This window comes from Rattus rattus, chromosome 5 (assembly GCF_011064425.1).
Source record: "Rattus rattus isolate New Zealand chromosome 5, Rrattus_CSIRO_v1, whole genome shotgun sequence".
In the NCBI taxonomy this organism is placed as follows: Eukaryota; Metazoa; Chordata; class Mammalia; order Rodentia; family Muridae; genus Rattus; species Rattus rattus.
Genome location: NC_046158.1, coordinates 54,142,210 through 54,161,478, shown reverse-complemented (window position 1 = coordinate 54,161,478; position 19,269 = coordinate 54,142,210). Strand labels below are relative to the sequence as shown.

At 42.0% G+C, this 19,269-nt stretch overlaps 1 protein-coding gene across 5 annotated transcripts in view; it reads left to right on the top strand.

Annotated features, from left to right (window-relative positions):
* The window catches only part of Ttn (titin), a 268,818-nt gene that overhangs the window by 162,751 nt on the left and 86,798 nt on the right, over positions 1 to 19,269 (top strand). For all 5 annotated transcript variants that reach the window (XM_032903541.1, XM_032903540.1, XM_032903538.1 and 2 more), the window contains 28 exons: positions 23 to 286; positions 376 to 515; positions 655 to 781; positions 916 to 1,182; positions 1,316 to 1,582; positions 2,404 to 2,670; positions 2,765 to 2,904; positions 3,298 to 3,424; positions 4,200 to 4,342; positions 7,717 to 7,840; positions 8,768 to 9,034; positions 10,680 to 10,777; positions 11,438 to 11,606; positions 11,697 to 11,963; positions 12,068 to 12,334; positions 12,420 to 12,698; positions 12,794 to 13,202; positions 13,313 to 13,437; positions 13,538 to 13,804; positions 14,554 to 14,823; positions 14,912 to 15,214; positions 15,311 to 15,613; positions 15,858 to 16,045; positions 16,221 to 16,335; positions 16,443 to 16,727; positions 16,823 to 16,974; positions 17,862 to 18,009; positions 18,153 to 18,330. In XM_032903541.1, the coding sequence (XP_032759432.1) occupies positions 23 to 286; positions 376 to 515; positions 655 to 781; positions 916 to 1,182; positions 1,316 to 1,582; positions 2,404 to 2,670; positions 2,765 to 2,904; positions 3,298 to 3,424; positions 4,200 to 4,342; positions 7,717 to 7,840; positions 8,768 to 9,034; positions 10,680 to 10,777; positions 11,438 to 11,606; positions 11,697 to 11,963; positions 12,068 to 12,334; positions 12,420 to 12,698; positions 12,794 to 13,202; positions 13,313 to 13,437; positions 13,538 to 13,804; positions 14,554 to 14,823; positions 14,912 to 15,214; positions 15,311 to 15,613; positions 15,858 to 16,045; positions 16,221 to 16,335; positions 16,443 to 16,727; positions 16,823 to 16,974; positions 17,862 to 18,009; positions 18,153 to 18,330 (5,956 nt within the window). The remainder of the gene's footprint in view (positions 1 to 22; positions 287 to 375; positions 516 to 654; positions 782 to 915; positions 1,183 to 1,315; positions 1,583 to 2,403; positions 2,671 to 2,764; positions 2,905 to 3,297; positions 3,425 to 4,199; positions 4,343 to 7,716; positions 7,841 to 8,767; positions 9,035 to 10,679; positions 10,778 to 11,437; positions 11,607 to 11,696; positions 11,964 to 12,067; positions 12,335 to 12,419; positions 12,699 to 12,793; positions 13,203 to 13,312; positions 13,438 to 13,537; positions 13,805 to 14,553; positions 14,824 to 14,911; positions 15,215 to 15,310; positions 15,614 to 15,857; positions 16,046 to 16,220; positions 16,336 to 16,442; positions 16,728 to 16,822; positions 16,975 to 17,861; positions 18,010 to 18,152; positions 18,331 to 19,269) is intronic.

Genomic DNA, 19,269 nt, shown 5'->3' with positions numbered 1-19,269 from the left:
TAACGATGGGTGTTTCTGACAGAGGCCGATCCCTACTTCACGGTGAAATTACACGACAAGACTGGCGTGGAGAAGGATGAGATCATCCTCAAGTGTGAAGTGAGTAAAGATGTGCCGGTCAAATGGTTCAAAGACGGGGAAGAGATCGTGCCTTCGCCCAAGCATTCAGTCAAGACCGACGGCCTGCGCCGCATCTTAAAGATCAAGAAGGCAGAGCTGAAAGACAAAGGGGAGTACACCTGTGACTGCGGCACAGACACCACCAAGGCCAATGTCACTGTGGAGGGTGAGTTGCCCCCAAATGTAAAACTTTCCGTCTCGGGGGCTGCCGTGAATTTGGCTCAGGCCCACTCACAAAACTTTGTGTACTTTCAGCCCGACTCATAAAAGTGGAAAAGCCTCTGTACGGCGTGGAAGTGTTTGTGGGTGAAACCGCGCGCTTCGAGATTGAACTGTCTGAACCTGATGTGCATGGCCAGTGGAAGTTAAAGGGAGAGCCCCTGACTGCTTCTCCTGTGAGTGAGCACGGAAGAGCCGATCAGATAGGAGGGTGTCGATTGTTTTTTCAAGGTCCCCCTCCCCCAAAAGTACAACCCCTTGGTGGCTTGCAGGAAGCCCCATATACGTAAATACCGCGTGTGCTCTCTCTTACAGGACTGTGAAATCATTGAGGATGGGAAGAAACACGTCTTGGTTCTGTATAACTGCCAGCTGGACATGACCGGGGAGGTATCCTTCCAGGCTGCCAATGCTAAGTCAGCAGCCAACCTGAAAGTGAAAGGTACAACATCCGCAGGGGCACCTTTCAGTGTTTTCTGTGAAAAGCTCTGTGCTTTGGAGCGGACGGGGTGGGGTGGGGGGTGAAGGCGAGGAAGGTCTGACGTGGTCGGCTCTGACTCCGGCTTCTCTTTCAAGAACTGCCGCTCATTTTCATCACCCCCCTGAGCGACGTCAAAGTCTTTGAGAAAGATGAGGCCAAATTTGAGTGCGAGGTATCCAGGGAGCCCAAAACATTCCGCTGGCTGAAAGGAACCCAGGAAATCGCCGGTGATGACAGATTTGAGCTCATCAAGGATGGCACCAGGCATTCATTGGTGATCAAGTCGGCGGCCTTTGAAGACGAAGCCAAGTACATGTTTGAAGCTGAAGATAAACGCACGAGCGGCAAACTGATCATTGAAGGTACTCCTGTTGCTGTCGTTGTTGCTGTTGTATGGGCCGCCTACAGAGCTATGGTTTATTTTTTTGCATTTATTTTATATGGCTTTGTTAAGTGACAGAAATAATGAGCTGGCTTTTTTTTTTTTTCTGACAGGAATCCGCCTCAAATTCCTGACCCCACTCAAGGATGTGACAGCCAAAGAAAGGGAAAATGCGGTGTTTACTGTGGAGCTGTCCCATGACAACATCCCTGTGAGCTGGTTCAAGAACGACCAGCGCCTGCACACCAGCAAGCGGGTCTCCATGCACGACGAAGGGAAAACGCACTCGATCACGTTCAAAGACCTGTCCATTGACGACACCTCCCAGATTAGAGTGGAGGCCATGGGGATAAGTTCGGAAGCTAAACTCACCGTGCTGGGTAGGCATTTCTTGAGACTGAAATACATTCTGAATTCAACAGAAAAGGGTGGGGGGAGGCATGGTATGAAATAGTCTTCTGAGGGTAATACTGCATGAAAGTGTTCCCGAGACACCATCACATGCCCTGTCAAATGTGTTCCTGAAGTACATCTACCCAAAACTACAGAGAAGCAAGGGGCTTATCATTCTCTTAGGCCCGCACGATTGCGAAAATCAGATTAAAACTGGCTTGCTGGGTAAAATAAACAAGCATTAGTGCTTTCTCCTTCCTTTACCGAAATTACCTCAGAGTAGTAATAGGTTTTTTGATTCCTACAGTGAGAGGCAAAAAGAATGTAGTAAGTCTTATTCTTCTCCTTGATCCTTTTCTATAAGACAGTCCATTTATGACATAATATATTTATGACACTCTCACGACAAACTATAGACACTCACAGCAAGCTATAGACGCTCTCACAGCAAACTGTTGATAGAGGAAAATGATCCAAACCTGAAGCTAATAGACCTAATACGAGTAGATAAGAACTTGGACTATTGGACAAATAACAAAGGAACATGCACAGACGCTCGACTGTGTGATATCTTTTAAGTTACCAGTAATATTTTTAAAAGTCCAAACATACTGCAGATGGGTTTGAATCATGTTACACCCTGTACGCCGAGTCTCTTTCCAACATTTAGAAACGGAAGGCAGCAAATGATGAACAATCCGGTACCATTTTAAAGCACACTGGAACTCTCTGGGATAGCAGTAAGCCTGCCAAGCAACCCCCAGCTCTCACAGTGTGTGACAGTTCTCTGCTTAATCTTTCCCCGCAGAGGGAGACCCATACTTCACAGGGAAGCTTCAAGATTACACCGGCGTGGAGAAGGATGAAGTGGTTCTTCAGTGTGAAATCAGCAAAGCAGACGCGCCTGTGAAATGGTTTAAGGACGGGAAGGAAATAAAGCCGTCGAAAAACGCTGTCATCAAGGCCGACGGCAAGAAGCGCATGCTGATCCTCAAGAAAGCCCTGAAATCAGATATCGGCCAGTATACCTGTGACTGCGGGACAGACCAGACCTCCGGCAAGCTGGACATCGAGGGTGAGGAAGCTTCCAGGAGTCTCCTTCTAGATGCCTTGGCAGCCGTTTCTGCCAGAGACCACTGACCCATGATGACGACCCTTCCTTTTTCCAGATCGGGAAATTAAACTGGTGCGACCCCTGTACAGCGTGGAGGTGATGGAGACCGAGACGGCCCGCTTCGAGACCGAAATCTCCGAGGATGACATCCACGCCAACTGGAAACTCAAGGGAGAGGCGCTGCTCCAGACACCTGTACGGCTATTTCTGAACCTGTCAGCACTTAGGAGGGATGGCGTGAGACGGAACAGGACAGGCGAAAAGTCAGAGGGCACGCGGGGCATTTAAAACATGGTATCGGGTTCTGTGTGGGACCCGATAAAAAAAAGAGGCTGGGATCTATGAATGGGCTTCGAAGGTCACCTTCACATTGATTCGTGCCCAGCACACTATATGAATTCTGTAACGTTTCTAGTTACATAGCTAAAAGTCATTTTCCTGACAGGACCCTGTAGCTGTATTTCATGCAAAAGTTGGGTGTGTCACTGTTGATTTGTGCCGTTCTTTTATAGATTACATTCTGTACCTATGGGGGGGGGAAGTCTCCACATTACTCTCTGTGAAATATCTTTCTCTTCTTTGACACAGGAATGTGAAATTAAAGAAGAAGGCAAGATACATGTCCTTATCTTACACAACTGCCGCCTAGACCAGACTGGAGGCGTAGATTTCCAGGCTGCCAACGTCAAATCTAGTGCCCACCTCCGAGTTAAACGTACGTATTATGGGGTTGTGATAAAATCTAACTCCAGATTTCCATTAAAAATGAGTACGTGTGAAGTTAATTGGGATTAGAAAATACTGTTCTCGTATAAAACCTCGCTTTCTTGTATTTACTTTTTGACCTCCTGATGTAAAAGTCCTTCGGATTCTGAAGTCTTGATAATTTTGGTGACTTTGTCATTTGAACAAACACAACAAGCTAAACAAGTCGGATTTTCCTGCTCTAACAATCCCTCCATTCAAAATAGATAAACATATGATAAAAATTGAGAATTAAAAATTCTTAAAAAAGCGTTTCACTCTATCCAACGGTAGCCCTTTGCTGTGTGGGCATTTTTGACTCAAGAAGGGAGGCAGAAAAATTAGGCTCCCATTTTTGGAAGGTGCAAAGTGGTTGACGGACACCGACAGGCTGTGGGGCCAAGGACCCCTTGCCTCTCCCAATCAGAGCCTTAGTTATTTTGGAGGTCACATACCTTATGTAGCAAGAGGAACTTGACGCCTGGCAGAGAGACAGATGCAGCGCAGATTTCTTGCTGACCTTGTATATCTGAAGAAGGGGCTCCTACAAATACCAGCTCTGTGGCTATCAGCTCTCCCCTTCTCAGCACCACGGGGCCACGCATACATGGACGTTAAAGCCGCAGCCAGTCCTGTGGCTCTTCCCTTCTTGAAGAAAACAACCATGGAGATGAAGAACTAGATCTATTTATCCTTGGGGAATTACAGAATGAGTAACACAAGACATTTCCTTTCCTCTCGCAAAGCACGGGTAATTGGTCTGCTGAGGCCTCTGAAGGATGTTACAGTGACGGCAGGAGAAACAGCCACCTTTGACTGTGAGCTCTCCTACGAGGATATCCCAGTGGAATGGTACCTCAAAGGGAAGAAGCTGGAGCCTAACGATAAGGTAAAAAGCCGCTGTGAGCTGGTGTTCTGCCTTTCCCTGGGTGTTGCTTTGTTCTTGCTAATGTTTCCTCCACAGTCTTCGCATTTTTCCCTTCCTCTAACTTGATTTCTGCTGAAACCCCAAGGCAGAGTTTTCAATTTTACGTTAGGATTAACTTAATGATATTTGGTTTGTTGTTTTTTTGTTGTTGTTTGTTTGTTTGTTTGTTTGTTTTTGTTTTTGTTTTTTTACTAAATTAGAAAGAATTTTAATATGATCAGGTTGTAGTTTTTCTGTGAAGGGAATAAGAGAAGCAGATGTTCAGTGGCCGTCAAGGCTGGCCTGTAGGAGTGCTGAAATCACAGGCTGGAGCAAAGGGGCTTTCTGACTGGGTTCTTGCCGCTGCTCATTAGGTTTTCTGACTCCTTCCTTGCTATCTACTGTTCTGCATGTAAGTAGACTAAGAGGAGACTGGAACTCCATTTCAGGCAAATAGAGCCAGAGAGATAACTTCTGAGCAGATTTTCTCTTCTAGCATTTCTCCAAGGCTATTTTTAACACTCAAGTGCTTTGGGCTGTGCAAATTCTGGAATGCAAGGGGACTATTTAAAGGGCAGCTGGCGGAACAGGGGAGAAAGAAGGGTGCTGCGAAACCCGTGTGTAAATGAATAAACTCTTGAGAAGTTTCAGTAAATTATTTCAGCTTTTTACAAACATTCCTGAGGCTCAATATTCAACCCCAAAGTAGAAACTGAGCCATTTACTCAGAATGACCCAAATACAATTTGCCTAAAATTTGCCTACCATTGACCTATGTATGTACCTCTGGGGCTCTGTCTGAAATAGGAAATTTAACTTATGCAACCCCTGTACAGTAAAGGTGATACTCAAATTCGCTTCCATTGTAATTCACCATGTATTTTCAATTCTTAAAATCAAACAAAGAAAAACAGAGAACATTTCATTGTTCTGTGGCTTTCACATTGCTCAATATTCTAGAAATAATACTGACCATGTGGAAAACTTCCAGACAAATTAAGGGCTCAAACCTAGAAATCATTGGCAGTGCATTTAGTCTTACGAAGAAGCTGGAGTACTATATGGCATTGCCTTCATGTTTGAAAACAGTTTTAAAAGTTAGCATTCTACTAAAGAAGTCATAACTCTGTAACAGTCGTGTGGTAGGTAAGGGCCACGACATTTAGTTTCCACTGTTCTAACTACAGAAGGCAGCAGAACATTCCAACGATAGCATGAGAGTTAATTTTCACACCAGAAAACTTCCCACACAACAACTCTTTAAATACTGAACCTGGACTGGGTTTACCTCAAGTTTTTTTTATTTTATATACATCTTTTTTCCTGTCCAGTCTAGGAGTTACCTTCTCATTTGGAGGTCAAACTAGGAGATTTTATTAGAAAAGAAAAAAGTTAACTCCATTCTAATGCAAAAAAAATCTACTAAAATGCAGACACTCATGTAGACTGCTAAAAATCTTGCATTTTTTACTCAAAGGGGAAAATCTAGTATCATTAAATTCTTTCCTAGAGTTGGAAAGGGTGGCGCCATCAGAGCCCAGAGGGCTGCTCAGTGTCCCCGCATAGGAATGTTAATCCGTCCCTGCCCCTGCCAAGATAGGAATCCTTTCAGGAACTTGTTCTTGTACCTCTTAAATGTCTCCTTTCGAAAAGGATTTGGGTATAAATGTGAAGTTACATGTTGACTTATTACATTTTATAGATTTTGTTTAAATTAAGTCTTGTTCTTGTCGGTTTAAGTCGGGCCTTTTATCTCTGTAAAATCTTTAACCTCTCCACCAACAGTCAGACGAGCCCGCATGTGCACACTGGTACTGGAAGACCGCCTGTTAGAAATGAGCTGTCATTTTCTTTCACTTTTGGTTTTTTTTATCCCTTTGGCCAAATAAAAATGTCTAACTTCTCAGGGGCTTTTGGTAATTTTAATAGCTTGGTAATGCCTTCTGTGTTCCTCCAGTATGCCCCATTATAAATTAATATTTTAAAGAATAACTGTTTATAATATCACTACATATTCTACCAAAAATGTTTGGCATTCATTTTGTTGATTTGCTTCTTCTGTCTATTGTATTTCCTTGTTTGTTTGCTTGCTTTTCATTTGACAATACTGACGATATTCTACATAAGCCACCTACCGAAAACCCACTATATTCTCTGTAACATAATCAACAACAGAGAACATTCTATATCTGTCTCAGAATAATTCAGATGGCAAATCAATTCATTAATAGATATTAATTATTTGTGCATGTGTTGGAAACTGGAGTTCTCTTTTTAAAGAGTGATAAGCCAAAGTTCAAAATTCAAAGTCAGACATCTTTTAAAAGTCCCATTCAGACCCTGTGTCCTCGGATAAGAAGCAGCTGTGCACCTAGGAGAAGTCTTAACTCCTGTCCCCTCGCTGAGTCTTGTTCTTTACTGTTGTTTTAGTGGGTCTCTGTATTAAGGACACTATGACTAACTATGCCATGTTCTTATCTGAGGAAAATACTTCTCAGTGAAACTGCATCCCTGATTCTTTCTTCTACCACTAGCAAAATAAATACAAATAGTTTCACCAGAAAAACTGACATAATTCTAAAGAGTTTAATGGACACTTATGCATTGTAAACCCAATCTCAATGACAGGACCGAGCCTTTGAGATTCTTAGAGTCTAGAACTAGACGTATGCCAATCTTCTTGTTACTTCAAGAATGATTCTACCACCACAGCACCAATGATGTCTGAGTTTCCCATTACTAACGCTCAAACACCGGGAAAGGGAAGAATCAGCATCAACAACAACAAAATTCAGAAACTGTGCAAATAAATCATGGACCACATTCATTTGCAAATGAGATTCAATTGCTAAAATAAATGGAAGAGTTTCACCTTGTGTACACAGTTGCCCTCACTTTAGAACATACACTTGACTTTTAGAAAAAAATTTTACAGCCTACAGTGGCCAACCACTTTTTTCTTTTACTTTAAGTTTTTCTGTATTCTTTCTTTCTGCAGGCAAACCCTGAAGCCCAAGAGAAATGCATACATATTTATAATTACATGTATTTTTCACAAGATCAGAAATACAAATAGAAATTGATCTGTGCAAGTTCAGTGTAAAAGGTTACCTCATACTTATATAATGGTAATTAAGAAAGGCTAACATGTTGCTAAAAGTTTTGAAACTATTGGCTGAAGTCACTTTAACACACACACACACACACACACACACATATACACACACACACAACCTATATAGTTATAAAGCAATGTGGGTAACACATGTTTCCATAGTTTACCTAAGTGAATTAAGATGCATTATGGGTGACGATTTCATTTATATGCTACCTGTGCGCCTTTAAATCACAACCAGGTGGTGACACGTTCAGAAGGAAGAGTTCACACGCTCACCCTGAGGGATGTGAAGCTAGAAGATGCTGGTGAAGTCCAACTGACAGCAAAGGATTTCAAAACTCAGGCCAATCTCTTTGTGAAAGGTAATTGGGAAGCTTATTCCTAAATACAGACAAAGAAGACAATCACAGATGAAACAACCTCTCGATTGTCTTTGTTGGGGAGTCCATGGATCATTAAATCCAAGTTTCCAAAAGTCTAATTTCACATTTTGGTATAACAAAATATACGTTGTTTTTTTTTTTTTTTTGTTTTGTTTTTTGGTTATTTTTGTTTTTTGTTTTTTGGGTTTTGTTTTTTTGTTTTGTTTTGTTTTTTTAATCGAGAGGCAGTGGTGAAGCACTTTTAATGCACCTTTAACCCCAACACTTGGGAGGCAGAGGCATGGGGATCTCTGTGAGTTCCAGGCCAGCCTGGTGTACAGGGTGAGTTCCAGGACATCCAGGGCCACACAGAGAAACCCTGTCTCAGAAAAAGAAAGAAAAGGAAGGAAGGAAGGAAGGAAGGAAGGAAGGAAGGAAGGAAGGAAGGAAGGAAGGAAGGAAGGAAGGAAGATCAAAACTAACATGGGTTTTACATTTATATATTCTTTCTGTCCCTGTCTTATTATTACATTTTTTACTAATTCTAAATACAGCTGCTAAAATAATTATTACCAATCCATTTTATGAGTCAGTGTTAGCCATTATCTCCTTTATGCTTCATAATTATTTTTCTTAGTGAGCTTCAAGAAGCAGAGGATTGCCACAAGTTTGGAACCAGCCTGATCTATGTAGTGAGTTTCCAGGATAGCCAGAGAAAGGGGAAAAAATACAAAGGTGGGGTGTTTTTTCCTCTGTGTGTATAAATCAATGACAAGACATCCTTGTGGGAGGAAAACATCTAAGTGAAAAATAGCTTTACAAGTGAGCAAACCGAGACAGAAGCAGCCCTGGAGATGCCAGAGGGAATCAGAGAAAGTTCTGGAACTCTTGGAGAAGGGAAACAGCTAATAAGTATGATTCTTGCAGAACCTCCGGTTGAGTTCACTAAGCCTCTTGAGGACCAGACGGTCGAAGAGGAGGCCACTGCAGTACTGGAGTGTGAAGTATCCAGAGAAAATGCCAAAGTGAAATGGTTCAAGAATGGGACAGAAATCCTCAAAAGCAAGAAGTATGAAATCGTTGCTGACGGCAGGGTCAGGAAACTCATTATTCATGGTTGTACGCCAGAGGATATCAAAACGTACACTTGTGATGCTAAGGACTTTAAGACCTCCTGTAACCTGAATGTCATTCGTAAGTATTCCTCCACAGGACTTGGCATTTGCAGCTCTTTGTAGCCAAAACAACCAACACACATAATGCATGCCCTTCTTGGCTTATTCGTAATTCTTGGCAACTCACTGTATGGATGCTGATCTAACCTGATACTGCACACGTTTCTTTACAAACATCCTTGTGCTCTGTCCGGCCTTGGAAAAGATACCAACCACCTTTCACTACACTGCTGTGCTCTTTGTCTGTGTGTGGTTACACCCACTCTATGGCTATCCTGCTAGAGATGAAAACAGTCACAAAGAGGAGGACAGAACCATGATTCCATTCGGAAGATAAGTTTCAGACCTGGAAAGTATCTTTAAAAAAAAAATAAGAGTGAAAAGTTGTTTGAATAAGAACTTACTTGAGAACAACTGTGCTGTGATAACGACCAATCACATAACGCAATCTGAGAGTAAGGATGGATGAGAAGCTGAATGAACCCAGGATCTTTGAGTCCTGATTCTTTGAATGAAGAACTCTGTCGTTTTTTTCACTATTGCTCTTTTCCCTGGCGAAGAGATCTCCCTTTCTCTCTGTAGGCCAACTGCTAGCTAGCTCATTTGCTTTCCTTTTTCCCTTTGTCCAAGAAAACATTTTTTGTGGTCCATTTTTGTGCAGTGTTTGTTTAGCTCTGTTGCTTCTCATCTGTTGATGACTAAAACCCAGTGGCTTTGACTGTGCTTCCTGCGTCACTCCTTCCATGCTTGGGTGCCTCTACTGTAGCGTCCTTTAGAGTAGCCCCTTGGAGTTTCTTTCCCCTTGTCATCTACTTCTTCTTTGAGAAGGCTCAGCCATGGTGGCTTATCTTCTGGCCTTCTAGCTAGCATTGGCCTGAGAGCCTCCATGATCAAGAAGGGTTGGCTTAGAAAGGCTTCTTAAGGAGCTGTGAAAGTGGAAAGAGCGAGGAAGCGGTGTCTCCATCCGGCACAGCAGCAGACAGCTTTCTGGAGATGCATGAACCAACAGATGTAAAAGCGGAATCAGTGCCCCATGCAGAACAGTGTTTGACATGCTAGCACACGCCTGACTTGCATATGAAATCTTTAAAGCTGAGTTAAAAGTGAGAAGCTGGATACACGTGGTTCCAATTAGACTCGTGCCTCGTAACTATACATACTTCAAACTACTGTCTTTGGATTCTACTGGGTTTACAATGAGGCTTCTTTCCTTACTAGTGTTTCCTTTGGCAAACAATTATCCTTCAGCTCTGGGAGAGAACCAAGAGAAAGAAGGCATTTGCTTCAGTAATCAAAAGAACTGAGATAGGTCCCAATTGGAAAGAACTAAGTTGGTAGACAGTAAGACATCATTTACGAGAACTAGAAAGAGATCAAGAGGAAAGCATTATTCCCAGTGGCAGCTGCAAAGGGTTTCAAAGTCAGTGGCAAGTCTATCGAGATGGCCACAAGTGGCACAGGACTTTGATCCTAGCACCCAGGAGGCAGAGGAGACAGTTCTCTGAGTTCAAGAACAGCCTGGTTTACAGAATGAGTTCCAGAACTGCCAGGGCTACACAGAGAAACTCTGTCATGGAGAAAAAAAAAAGGAAGGAAGGAAGAAAGAATACCAGAGAAATATCAGGATAAATTTACAGAGGCCTTTCTATATCATTCTCTTACAGCTCCTCATGTGGAATTCTTAAGACCACTCACAGACCTTCAAGTTAAAGAAAAAGAAACGGCTCGCTTTGAGTGTGAAATTTCCAAGGAAAATGTAAAGGTCTGTAGCAACACAAGCATTATCTCTGACTATCAGGTTGCTTGGTTTACTTTTGGCCAAAATGGAAGGAAAGAAGAAACTAAGCCTTTTTCTGACTTCCATTTTAAATTAAAGATTATGGTAGTATTAAAGACATAAATGTTCTCTTTAGTACCACCCATTACTGTCACATAAAAAGACTCACAAGAGATTTATTATTCTGAGCCACAAGGAAATGATGTTTTCTTAGATAGAAAAACAAGGTCAAATAGCAGTAATTCCATGTCTCAGCTGAGTATTTCTGGTTGCAGTGAACTCTAACTATTGCCAAACAGACTTTCTGTCCACATCAGTGGGAATGATTTGTGTGTTATCTAAGGCCCCCTAAGACACAAAACTTACATAATCTCACCATTTGTTTTTCCATAATTAGTAAGAATATCACAGCAGATCAACAGTACTTCGGTAACTTTGTTCTTGATTTTTTAAATTTTTATTTATATTTTTCTCTGTCTTCCTTAATACATACTATAATATTTAGGGTCTGCTTTCAAATATACTATAATGTCTCATAATTGATTTTAAAAGGACTCTTTGTGGTCCTAGTTCATGTAACAGATACCATGCAAAGGAACAACATAAAAACTGACTTAAAAAAAATCTGTTTATCTTAAAATATAGGTTCAGTGGTTTAAAGATGGTGCTGAAATTAAAAAGGGCAAAAAGTATGACATCATTTCTAAGGGAGCAGTACGAATTCTTGTCATCAACAAATGTCTACTGAATGATGAAGCAGAATATTCCTGTGAAGTGAGGACAGCAAGAACTTCCGGCATGCTGACAGTCCTAGGTGAGCATGAAGGCTTTCCTTGGCTAAGCATAGCAGCCAGGAAAACCAGCGTCCAGTTTTACTGACCGAATCTGGGTTCTTTTTCTGCAGAGGAAGAAGCTGTCTTCACCAAAAATCTTGCCAACCTTGAAGTTAGTGAAGGAGACACCATCAAACTGGTATGTGAAGTCTCCAAGCCTGGGGCAGAAGTGACTTGGTACAAAGGGGATGAGGAGGTCATCGAAACGGGAAGATTTGAAATACTTACCGATGGAAGGAAGAGAATCTTGATCATTCAGAACGCACAGCTTGAGGATGCGGGCAGCTACAACTGCCGACTCCCAAGTTCCCGGACAGACGGCAAAGTCAAAGTACACGGTAGGAAAGTCTCAGCGATGGACATTTCATTCCTGGCACTCACCCTTGCCGTATCAAGATACAAATGCCAATGTCCTCACTGTCTCCCAACTTTTTCTTCCCAGAACTTGCTGCTGAATTCATCTCAAAGCCTCAAAACCTTGAAATTCTTGAAGGAGAAAAGGCCGAATTTGTCTGCACTATCTCGAAGGAAAGCTTCGAGGTCCAGTGGAAGAGGGATGATCAGACGCTTGAGTCTGGAGATAAATACGACATCATTGCTGATGGCAAAAAGAGAGTCCTCGTTGTGAAAGATGCCACATTACAAGACATGGGCACGTATGTGGTCATGGTTGGGGCTGCCAGAGCTGCAGCTCACCTCACAGTCATTGGTAAGTTTGTCCTTGCTTCATTGGAGGCTTAGATCTGTAGGTTTGATCTCTCGTCATACTACAAAGTCTTTTTGATTGTTTACAGAAAAACTCAGGATCGTAGTTCCTCTCAAGGACACCAAGGTGAAGGAACAACAAGAGGCTGTCTTCAACTGTGAAGTCAACACTGAAGGTGCCAAAGCCAAATGGTTCAGGAATGAGGAAGCCATATTTGATAGTTCAAAATATATCATTCTCCAAAAAGACCTGGTCTATACCCTCCGAATCAGAGATGCACGGTTAGATGACCAAGCCAACTTCAGTGTGTCTTTGACCAATCACAGAGGTGAAAATGTTAAAAGCGCAGCCAATCTCATAGTGGAAGGTATGTGACTTACATGACACTAGAGATTTCTTTTCTCCAGCAATTTATATTATGCCAACAACTAAATTCAACCTTGTTTTTCTCTATCAACACAGAGGAAGATCTTAGGATTATCGAACCTCTTAAAGATATTGAAACAATGGAGAAGAAGTCAGTCACGTTCTGGTGCAAGGTGAATCGTCTCAATGTAACCCTGAAGTGGACCAAAAATGGGGAAGAAGTGGCTTTTGACAACCGTATATCGTACCGCATTGACAAGTACAAGCACTCTCTAATCATCAAGGACTGTGGCTTCCCAGATGAAGGTGAATACATCGTTACTGCTGGTCAAGATAAATCTGTGGCAGAGCTGCTCATCATCGAAGCCCCAACGGAATTCGTGGAGCACCTGGAAGACCAGACGGTCACAGAGTTTGACGACGCTGTCTTCTCCTGCCAGCTCTCCAGAGAGAAAGCAAATGTAAAATGGTACCGAAATGGAAGAGAAATCAAGGAAGGCAAAAAGTATGCAAAAAGTGTCTGCCCTCGCTCTGTTGTTTTGTGTGCACTTCGACATCAGACATTTGCCTCATACTCATGCTTCAAGCTAACTGATCATTCACTCTCTTCTTTAGATACAAATTTGAAAAAGACGGGAGCATACACAGGCTCATCATAAAGGACTGCAGGCTGGAGGATGAGTGTGAATATGCTTGCGGCGTAGAGGACCGGAAGTCCAGGGCCAGACTTTTTGTAGAAGGTTAGTACTGGCTTCAAGAAAATTCTAGCAGAAGTAACAATTTTTTACAGTGCTGATGAAAGTACAAGCACATATGTTTTTATTTTTATTTTCTCTCCAGAAATCCCAGTTGAGATCATCAGGCCTCCTCAAGACATTCTTGAAGCCCCTGGTGCAGATGTTATCTTCTTGGCTGAGCTCAACAAAGATAAAGTGGAGGTCCAATGGCTTAGAAATAACATGATCGTTGTCCAGGGTGACAAGCACCAGATGATGAGTGAGGGAAAGATACACAGGCTACAGATTTGTGATATTAAGCCACGTGACCAGGGCGAATACAGATTTATTGCCAAAGATAAAGAAGCCAGGGCGAAACTCGAATTAGCAGGTAAATCGCTTTCTTTTGCTTTGCGGTGTCCTTGTTATATCGCAAACCTCCGTAGAGTTCAGATTTTACAGTTATAGCGCACACTCCTCCTGAAAGCATGTGGCTGGAATCCATGCTCACGTGTTAGCCATTCTACTCTGTCTACCTACAAGCAAAAGTGGACAGAAGTATCTTTGCATGTCCAACCACTGGGTCATTCCTGGCACCGGGCAGCTGCTCATGACTTCATAGAGTTAATGACTGTCCCTCCCACTACTGATAGGCAACTCCTATGGCTCATTTAAATATGTTCTTATGCCGACCTGAGAAACCTGCATAGGTTTCCTCCCCAAAACCCCATTGTACACAAGAAAAAGCTGTCTGATTTATTCTGAACTAAGTATACAGTACTTTATAAAAAAACATATTTTGTAAAATAATTTCAACAAGAAAAGTAAAACCTGTTTCACCATATTCTAGATGTTTCACCATATTCTAGATTCCTCTGCTATTATTAACTGATAGGATGTTAATGATTGTATGCCATCTTCATCAAACCTCTGTTTCCAAACACTGATAGTTTGGAGTAGAAAAAATTATTATAACTTTCCGACAGAATTCACTGCTATGAAATGGCTGTGGTTTACTTTCAAGGTTATAACAAATAACCTTGAAATCAAATGTATAGTAAAAAAAAAACAAACAAACTATGCCATAGCATGACTGTAATGTATAACTCAAACATGTCTGCATGTTCTCTGTCTCACTAGCTCCACCTAAAATCAAGACATCTGATCAAGATCTCGTGGTTGATGCTGGCCAGCCTCTGACAATGGTGGTGCCCTATGATGCCTACCCCAAAGCAGAAGCTGAATGGTTTAAAGAAAACGAACCTCTTTCTACAAAAACCGTTGACACTACAGCTGAGCAGACTTCTTTCAGAATCTTAGAAGCCAAGAAGGAAGACAAGGGGAGGTATAAAATCGTGCTTCAGAACAAGCATGGAAAAGCGGAAGGCTTCATCAACTTACAAGTTATTGGTAAGCCACCAAATCACTCAAACTTGATTGGCTCAGCACAGCTTAAAGACATAACACCACTAAAAATTCTGTGATGTGCAAATTGCAGATGTTCCCGGGCCAGTTCGTAACTTAGAAGTGACAGAAACATTTGATGGCGAAGTAAGCCTCGCTTGGGAAGAACCATTAACAGACGGTGGGAGCAAAATCATAGGTTATGTTGTTGAAAGGCGTGATATCAAGAGAAAGACCTGGGTTCTGGCCACTGACCGGGCAGACAGTTGTGAGTTCACTGTCACTGGACTACAGAAAGGAGGAGTGGAATACCTGTTTCGTGTGAGTGCAAGGAACAGAGTTGGCACTGGAGAACCCGTGGAAACTGACAGTCCTGTAGAAGCAAGGAGTAAATATGGTAAGTGTTTTTTGGTAAATTGCCGACTCATTTAGCTTTGTGTTCATCCACAACATTACCCAAATTCATGTGTGTTTCTTCTGTGGTGATATTTAGATGTTCCAGGCCCTCCTTTGAATGTAACCATCACTGATGTGAATAGATTTGGTGTCTCCCTGACATGGGAGCCACCAGAGTATGATGGGGGAGCCGAAATCACCAACTATGTGATTGAACTGAGAGACAAGACTTCTATCAGATGGGACACTGCCATGACTGTAAGAGCTGAAGATCTGTCAGCAACAGTCACTGACGTGGTTGAAGGACAGGAGTATAGTTTCCGTGTCAGAGCCCAGAACCGAATCGGAGTTGGGAAACCAAGTGCAGCCACACCCTTTGTCAAAGTTGCCGATCCAATAGGTAAGATCATTTAACATCAACAGAAAGGAAGGAAACATTGCATGCAACCCAAGAATTAAATCTATTGATTCAAATAATTCTAATCTAAAAAAAAAGATAAAGCATCAAAAAATTCAAACAAAATTGTAAAGGTCATGACTGTGCCCACATAGTTCATAAACTTGTCTTGTTGAGGTCATTACGATCACTCCGTGTCTTAATAAATTACCGTTCAATACAATTGTATTGCTTCCTGCCATTCTAGAGAGACCAAGTCCTCCTGTGAACCTAAGTGCCTCAGAACAGACACAGTCATCAGTTCAGCTTACATGGGAGCCTCCTCTGAAAGATGGAGGCAGCCCCATACTGGGCTATATAATCGAAAGACAAGAGGAAGGAAAAGATAATTGGATTCGCTGTAATATGAAACCTGTCCCTGAACTGACTTACAAGGTAAGGGGTTTACATCTAAAAAATGTGATTTTATATATATATACACACATGTGTATATATATATATATCATATCATATATCATATATCATATTACATATGTAGTATATTTATATATGTTCATGGTTTAAATTTTACATGGATATGCTGTTAACAAATACTAACTTGTAATTCTAGGTCACTGGATTACAAAAAGGGAACAAATACTTATATAGAGTATCTGCAGAAAATGCAGCTGGTGTTTCAGATCCATCCGAGATCCTTGGTCCTCTCACTGCCGATGATGCCTCTGGTAAGTAGATGTTTTATTTTTTAGATTAGCGAATGGCACAGACCTTCTTTGGTGTACTGGGGACACCGGTACTAGAAATCATTGATTTTTTTTTTTCTTTTTGGTAGTTGAACCAACAATGGACTTAAGTGCATTTAAAGATGGTCTGGAAGTCATAGTCCCCAATCCCATCAAGATTCTAGTCCCAAGTACAGGCTACCCAAGACCAAAAGCAACCTGGACTTTCGGAGATCAAGTACTTGAAGCAGGGGACCGTGTGAAAATAAAGACCATATCAGCCTATGCCGAACTTATCATTTCTCCAAGTGAACGACCAGACAAGGGCATTTACACGCTCACGTTAGAAAATCCTGTGAAGTCAATTTCTGGAGAAATTGATGTCAACGTCATTGGTAAGGAATTTGATTCTTGCTAATATGATTTGGTTGAACTAACCCACACTGGCTTAAATCATATCGACTTTCACTGCCTTTCTTTTTTAAATTAGCTCGTCCAAGTGCACCCAAAGAACTGAAATTTAGCGACGTAACAAAGGATTCTGTCCATTTGACTTGGGAACCACCAGACGATGATGGAGGAAGTCCACTAACTGGATATGTTGTTGAAAAGAGAGATATGAGCCGGAAAACATGGACTAAAGTGAGTGTCGCATACTAACACAGCGACTTAGAATCCCTGGAGGAGGCTGGGAAGCCATAGAGACCGGCCATGCCTCAGGAAAGAGAAAGTGTCAAAACCCTTTTGACATATTAATGCTAATGCTTCCCTGGATAATTTAACCTGCATTTGGGTATTTGTTCCCCTTTGTTCTCAGCTTGGCTTATTTACCACATAGAAGAAAGCTTCCCTCCATACTTGGTATCTAAGGAGCCCCCACATGAATATGTTGAGCTACAAGCATTTCAGAAGAAGTATTCATTGCCCCTGCTTCTCAGTGCACTGGATTGACCTTAGTTGATTGATCTGCCACTGTTTTCTTCATCTATGCTTGTTATAAAGTATATCTACTATCTATATCTAATCTATACATTTTACAGTTATAGAAATAGAACTTAGATGCTTATACATGCTAGACAGCAACTATGTTACTAAGTTCACCCACAGTCCATTATTAATCCTATTTACAATTAAATTTCTAATAAATACCATCTTTTTGGTGCATGCAAACTATGAATCTATTTCTCATTGTATTAAGAATATTATTATAGTCTCTATATTATTATAACACACCTTGGTGTTTTCCCCTAATATAAAATTAATATGAAAATAACACTAAGTTTTCATTCAAAACATTTATAGTAAGCAGGCTGTAGTGGCACATGCTTGTGGAGGCTGAGGCAGGACTGTGAGTTTAGAGCCAACCTGGACTATACAGTAGATGTAGACTCTAGGCTAGCCTGGGCTACATAGAAAACCTCAGTCTTAAAAAACAAATAGTTTATATCTGTACTCATGCTTAAAAATATTTTTTTTGACTTGGGAAAATACTGGAGGAAGATAATCAGCGAATTGTTTCTTTGTCCCAGGTTATGGACTTTGTTACTGATCTAGAATTCACAGTTCCTGATCTTGTTCAAGGAAAGGAATATCTATTCAAAGTCTGTGCTCGAAACAAGTGTGGCCCTGGAGAGCCTGCATATACTGATGAGCCTGTCAATATGTCTGCCCCTGCAAGTAAGTGAATGTCCTATGGGTTTATGCCTGGCCTGACTTTAGGCCCAGAGTTGAAGTCTGGGGAGAGGGCACAGGTTGGTAACATGGAGCTAACTTAGAGCAGCCTGTCTAAGATGAGCTCCTCCTTTTATTAAATATCACAGCGGTCCCTGACCCACCAGAGAATGTGAAGTGGAGAGACAGAACTGCCAACAGCATCTTCCTGACCTGGGATCCTCCTAAAAATGATGGTGGCTCACGCATCAAAGGATACATAGTTGAAAAATGTCCACGTGGTTCTGATAAATGGGTTGCCTGTGGGGAACCTGTTCCAGATACAAAGTAAGTGTTTGGGGTTTGTTTGTTTTTTTTTAATTAAAAATTTTTTAAATATTTTTAAATCGAATTATTCTGATTTCTACCCAGTAGAATAGGTTTTACCTGGACAGTGTTAAATGGTAACTTTCTTCACCAACAATTCCCCTAGTATAGCGGTCTGCTTTCATAAAGTTCAGCTGAGCATAGCCTTGTTAAAGGTTTTCATCAGTTATGGTAATAAAAAGGCCGGAAAAGAGTCAAGCACAGCTTGGCCCTGCAAACCTGACTGGGGCAACCCAGGAATGAAGGAATAGAAGGCCTAACAGATAGGCACAGAAAAGCTGTGGTGCAGGGGGGTGTGCTCTCTGTAAGGAAGTCACTTTTTTATTATTATTAATCATTCCATTCATTTACATCTCAAGCAATACCTACTTCCTGGTTACCCCTCCACAAGCCCCTCATCCCACAACCTCCCTGTCCTCCCTCCTCTTTGCCTCTATGAGGATGCTCCCCCACCTACCTCTCCCACTCCACCCCTCCAGCATCCCCCTACACTGGGGCATCAAACTTCCACAGGACCAAGGGCCTTCCTTCCCACTGATGTCAAACTAAGCCATCCTCTGCTACATATGTATCTGGAGCCACGGATCCCTCCCTGCACATTCCTCGGTGGTCTAGTCCCTGGGAGCACTGGATGGTCCAGCCAGCTGCACCTTCTATGTGGCCAACAAACACAGCAGGCTTACTCTGTACAGCAAAAAGAAGAGGGGTTGGACATCTCGGTGGGAGGTCTTAGTAGGAGAGATGTTAACACCCAGGAGGAAGAAGCCTTACCTGAAGGTCAACTGTCTGTCAACACTAGCACTTAGACCAGAGGAAGGCTTGGCCATTTCCATGGAGGTCTGGGTTGTGCTCCTTTCAACAACACAGTTCATCAGGACTTCATCCATTCCCGACACCCTG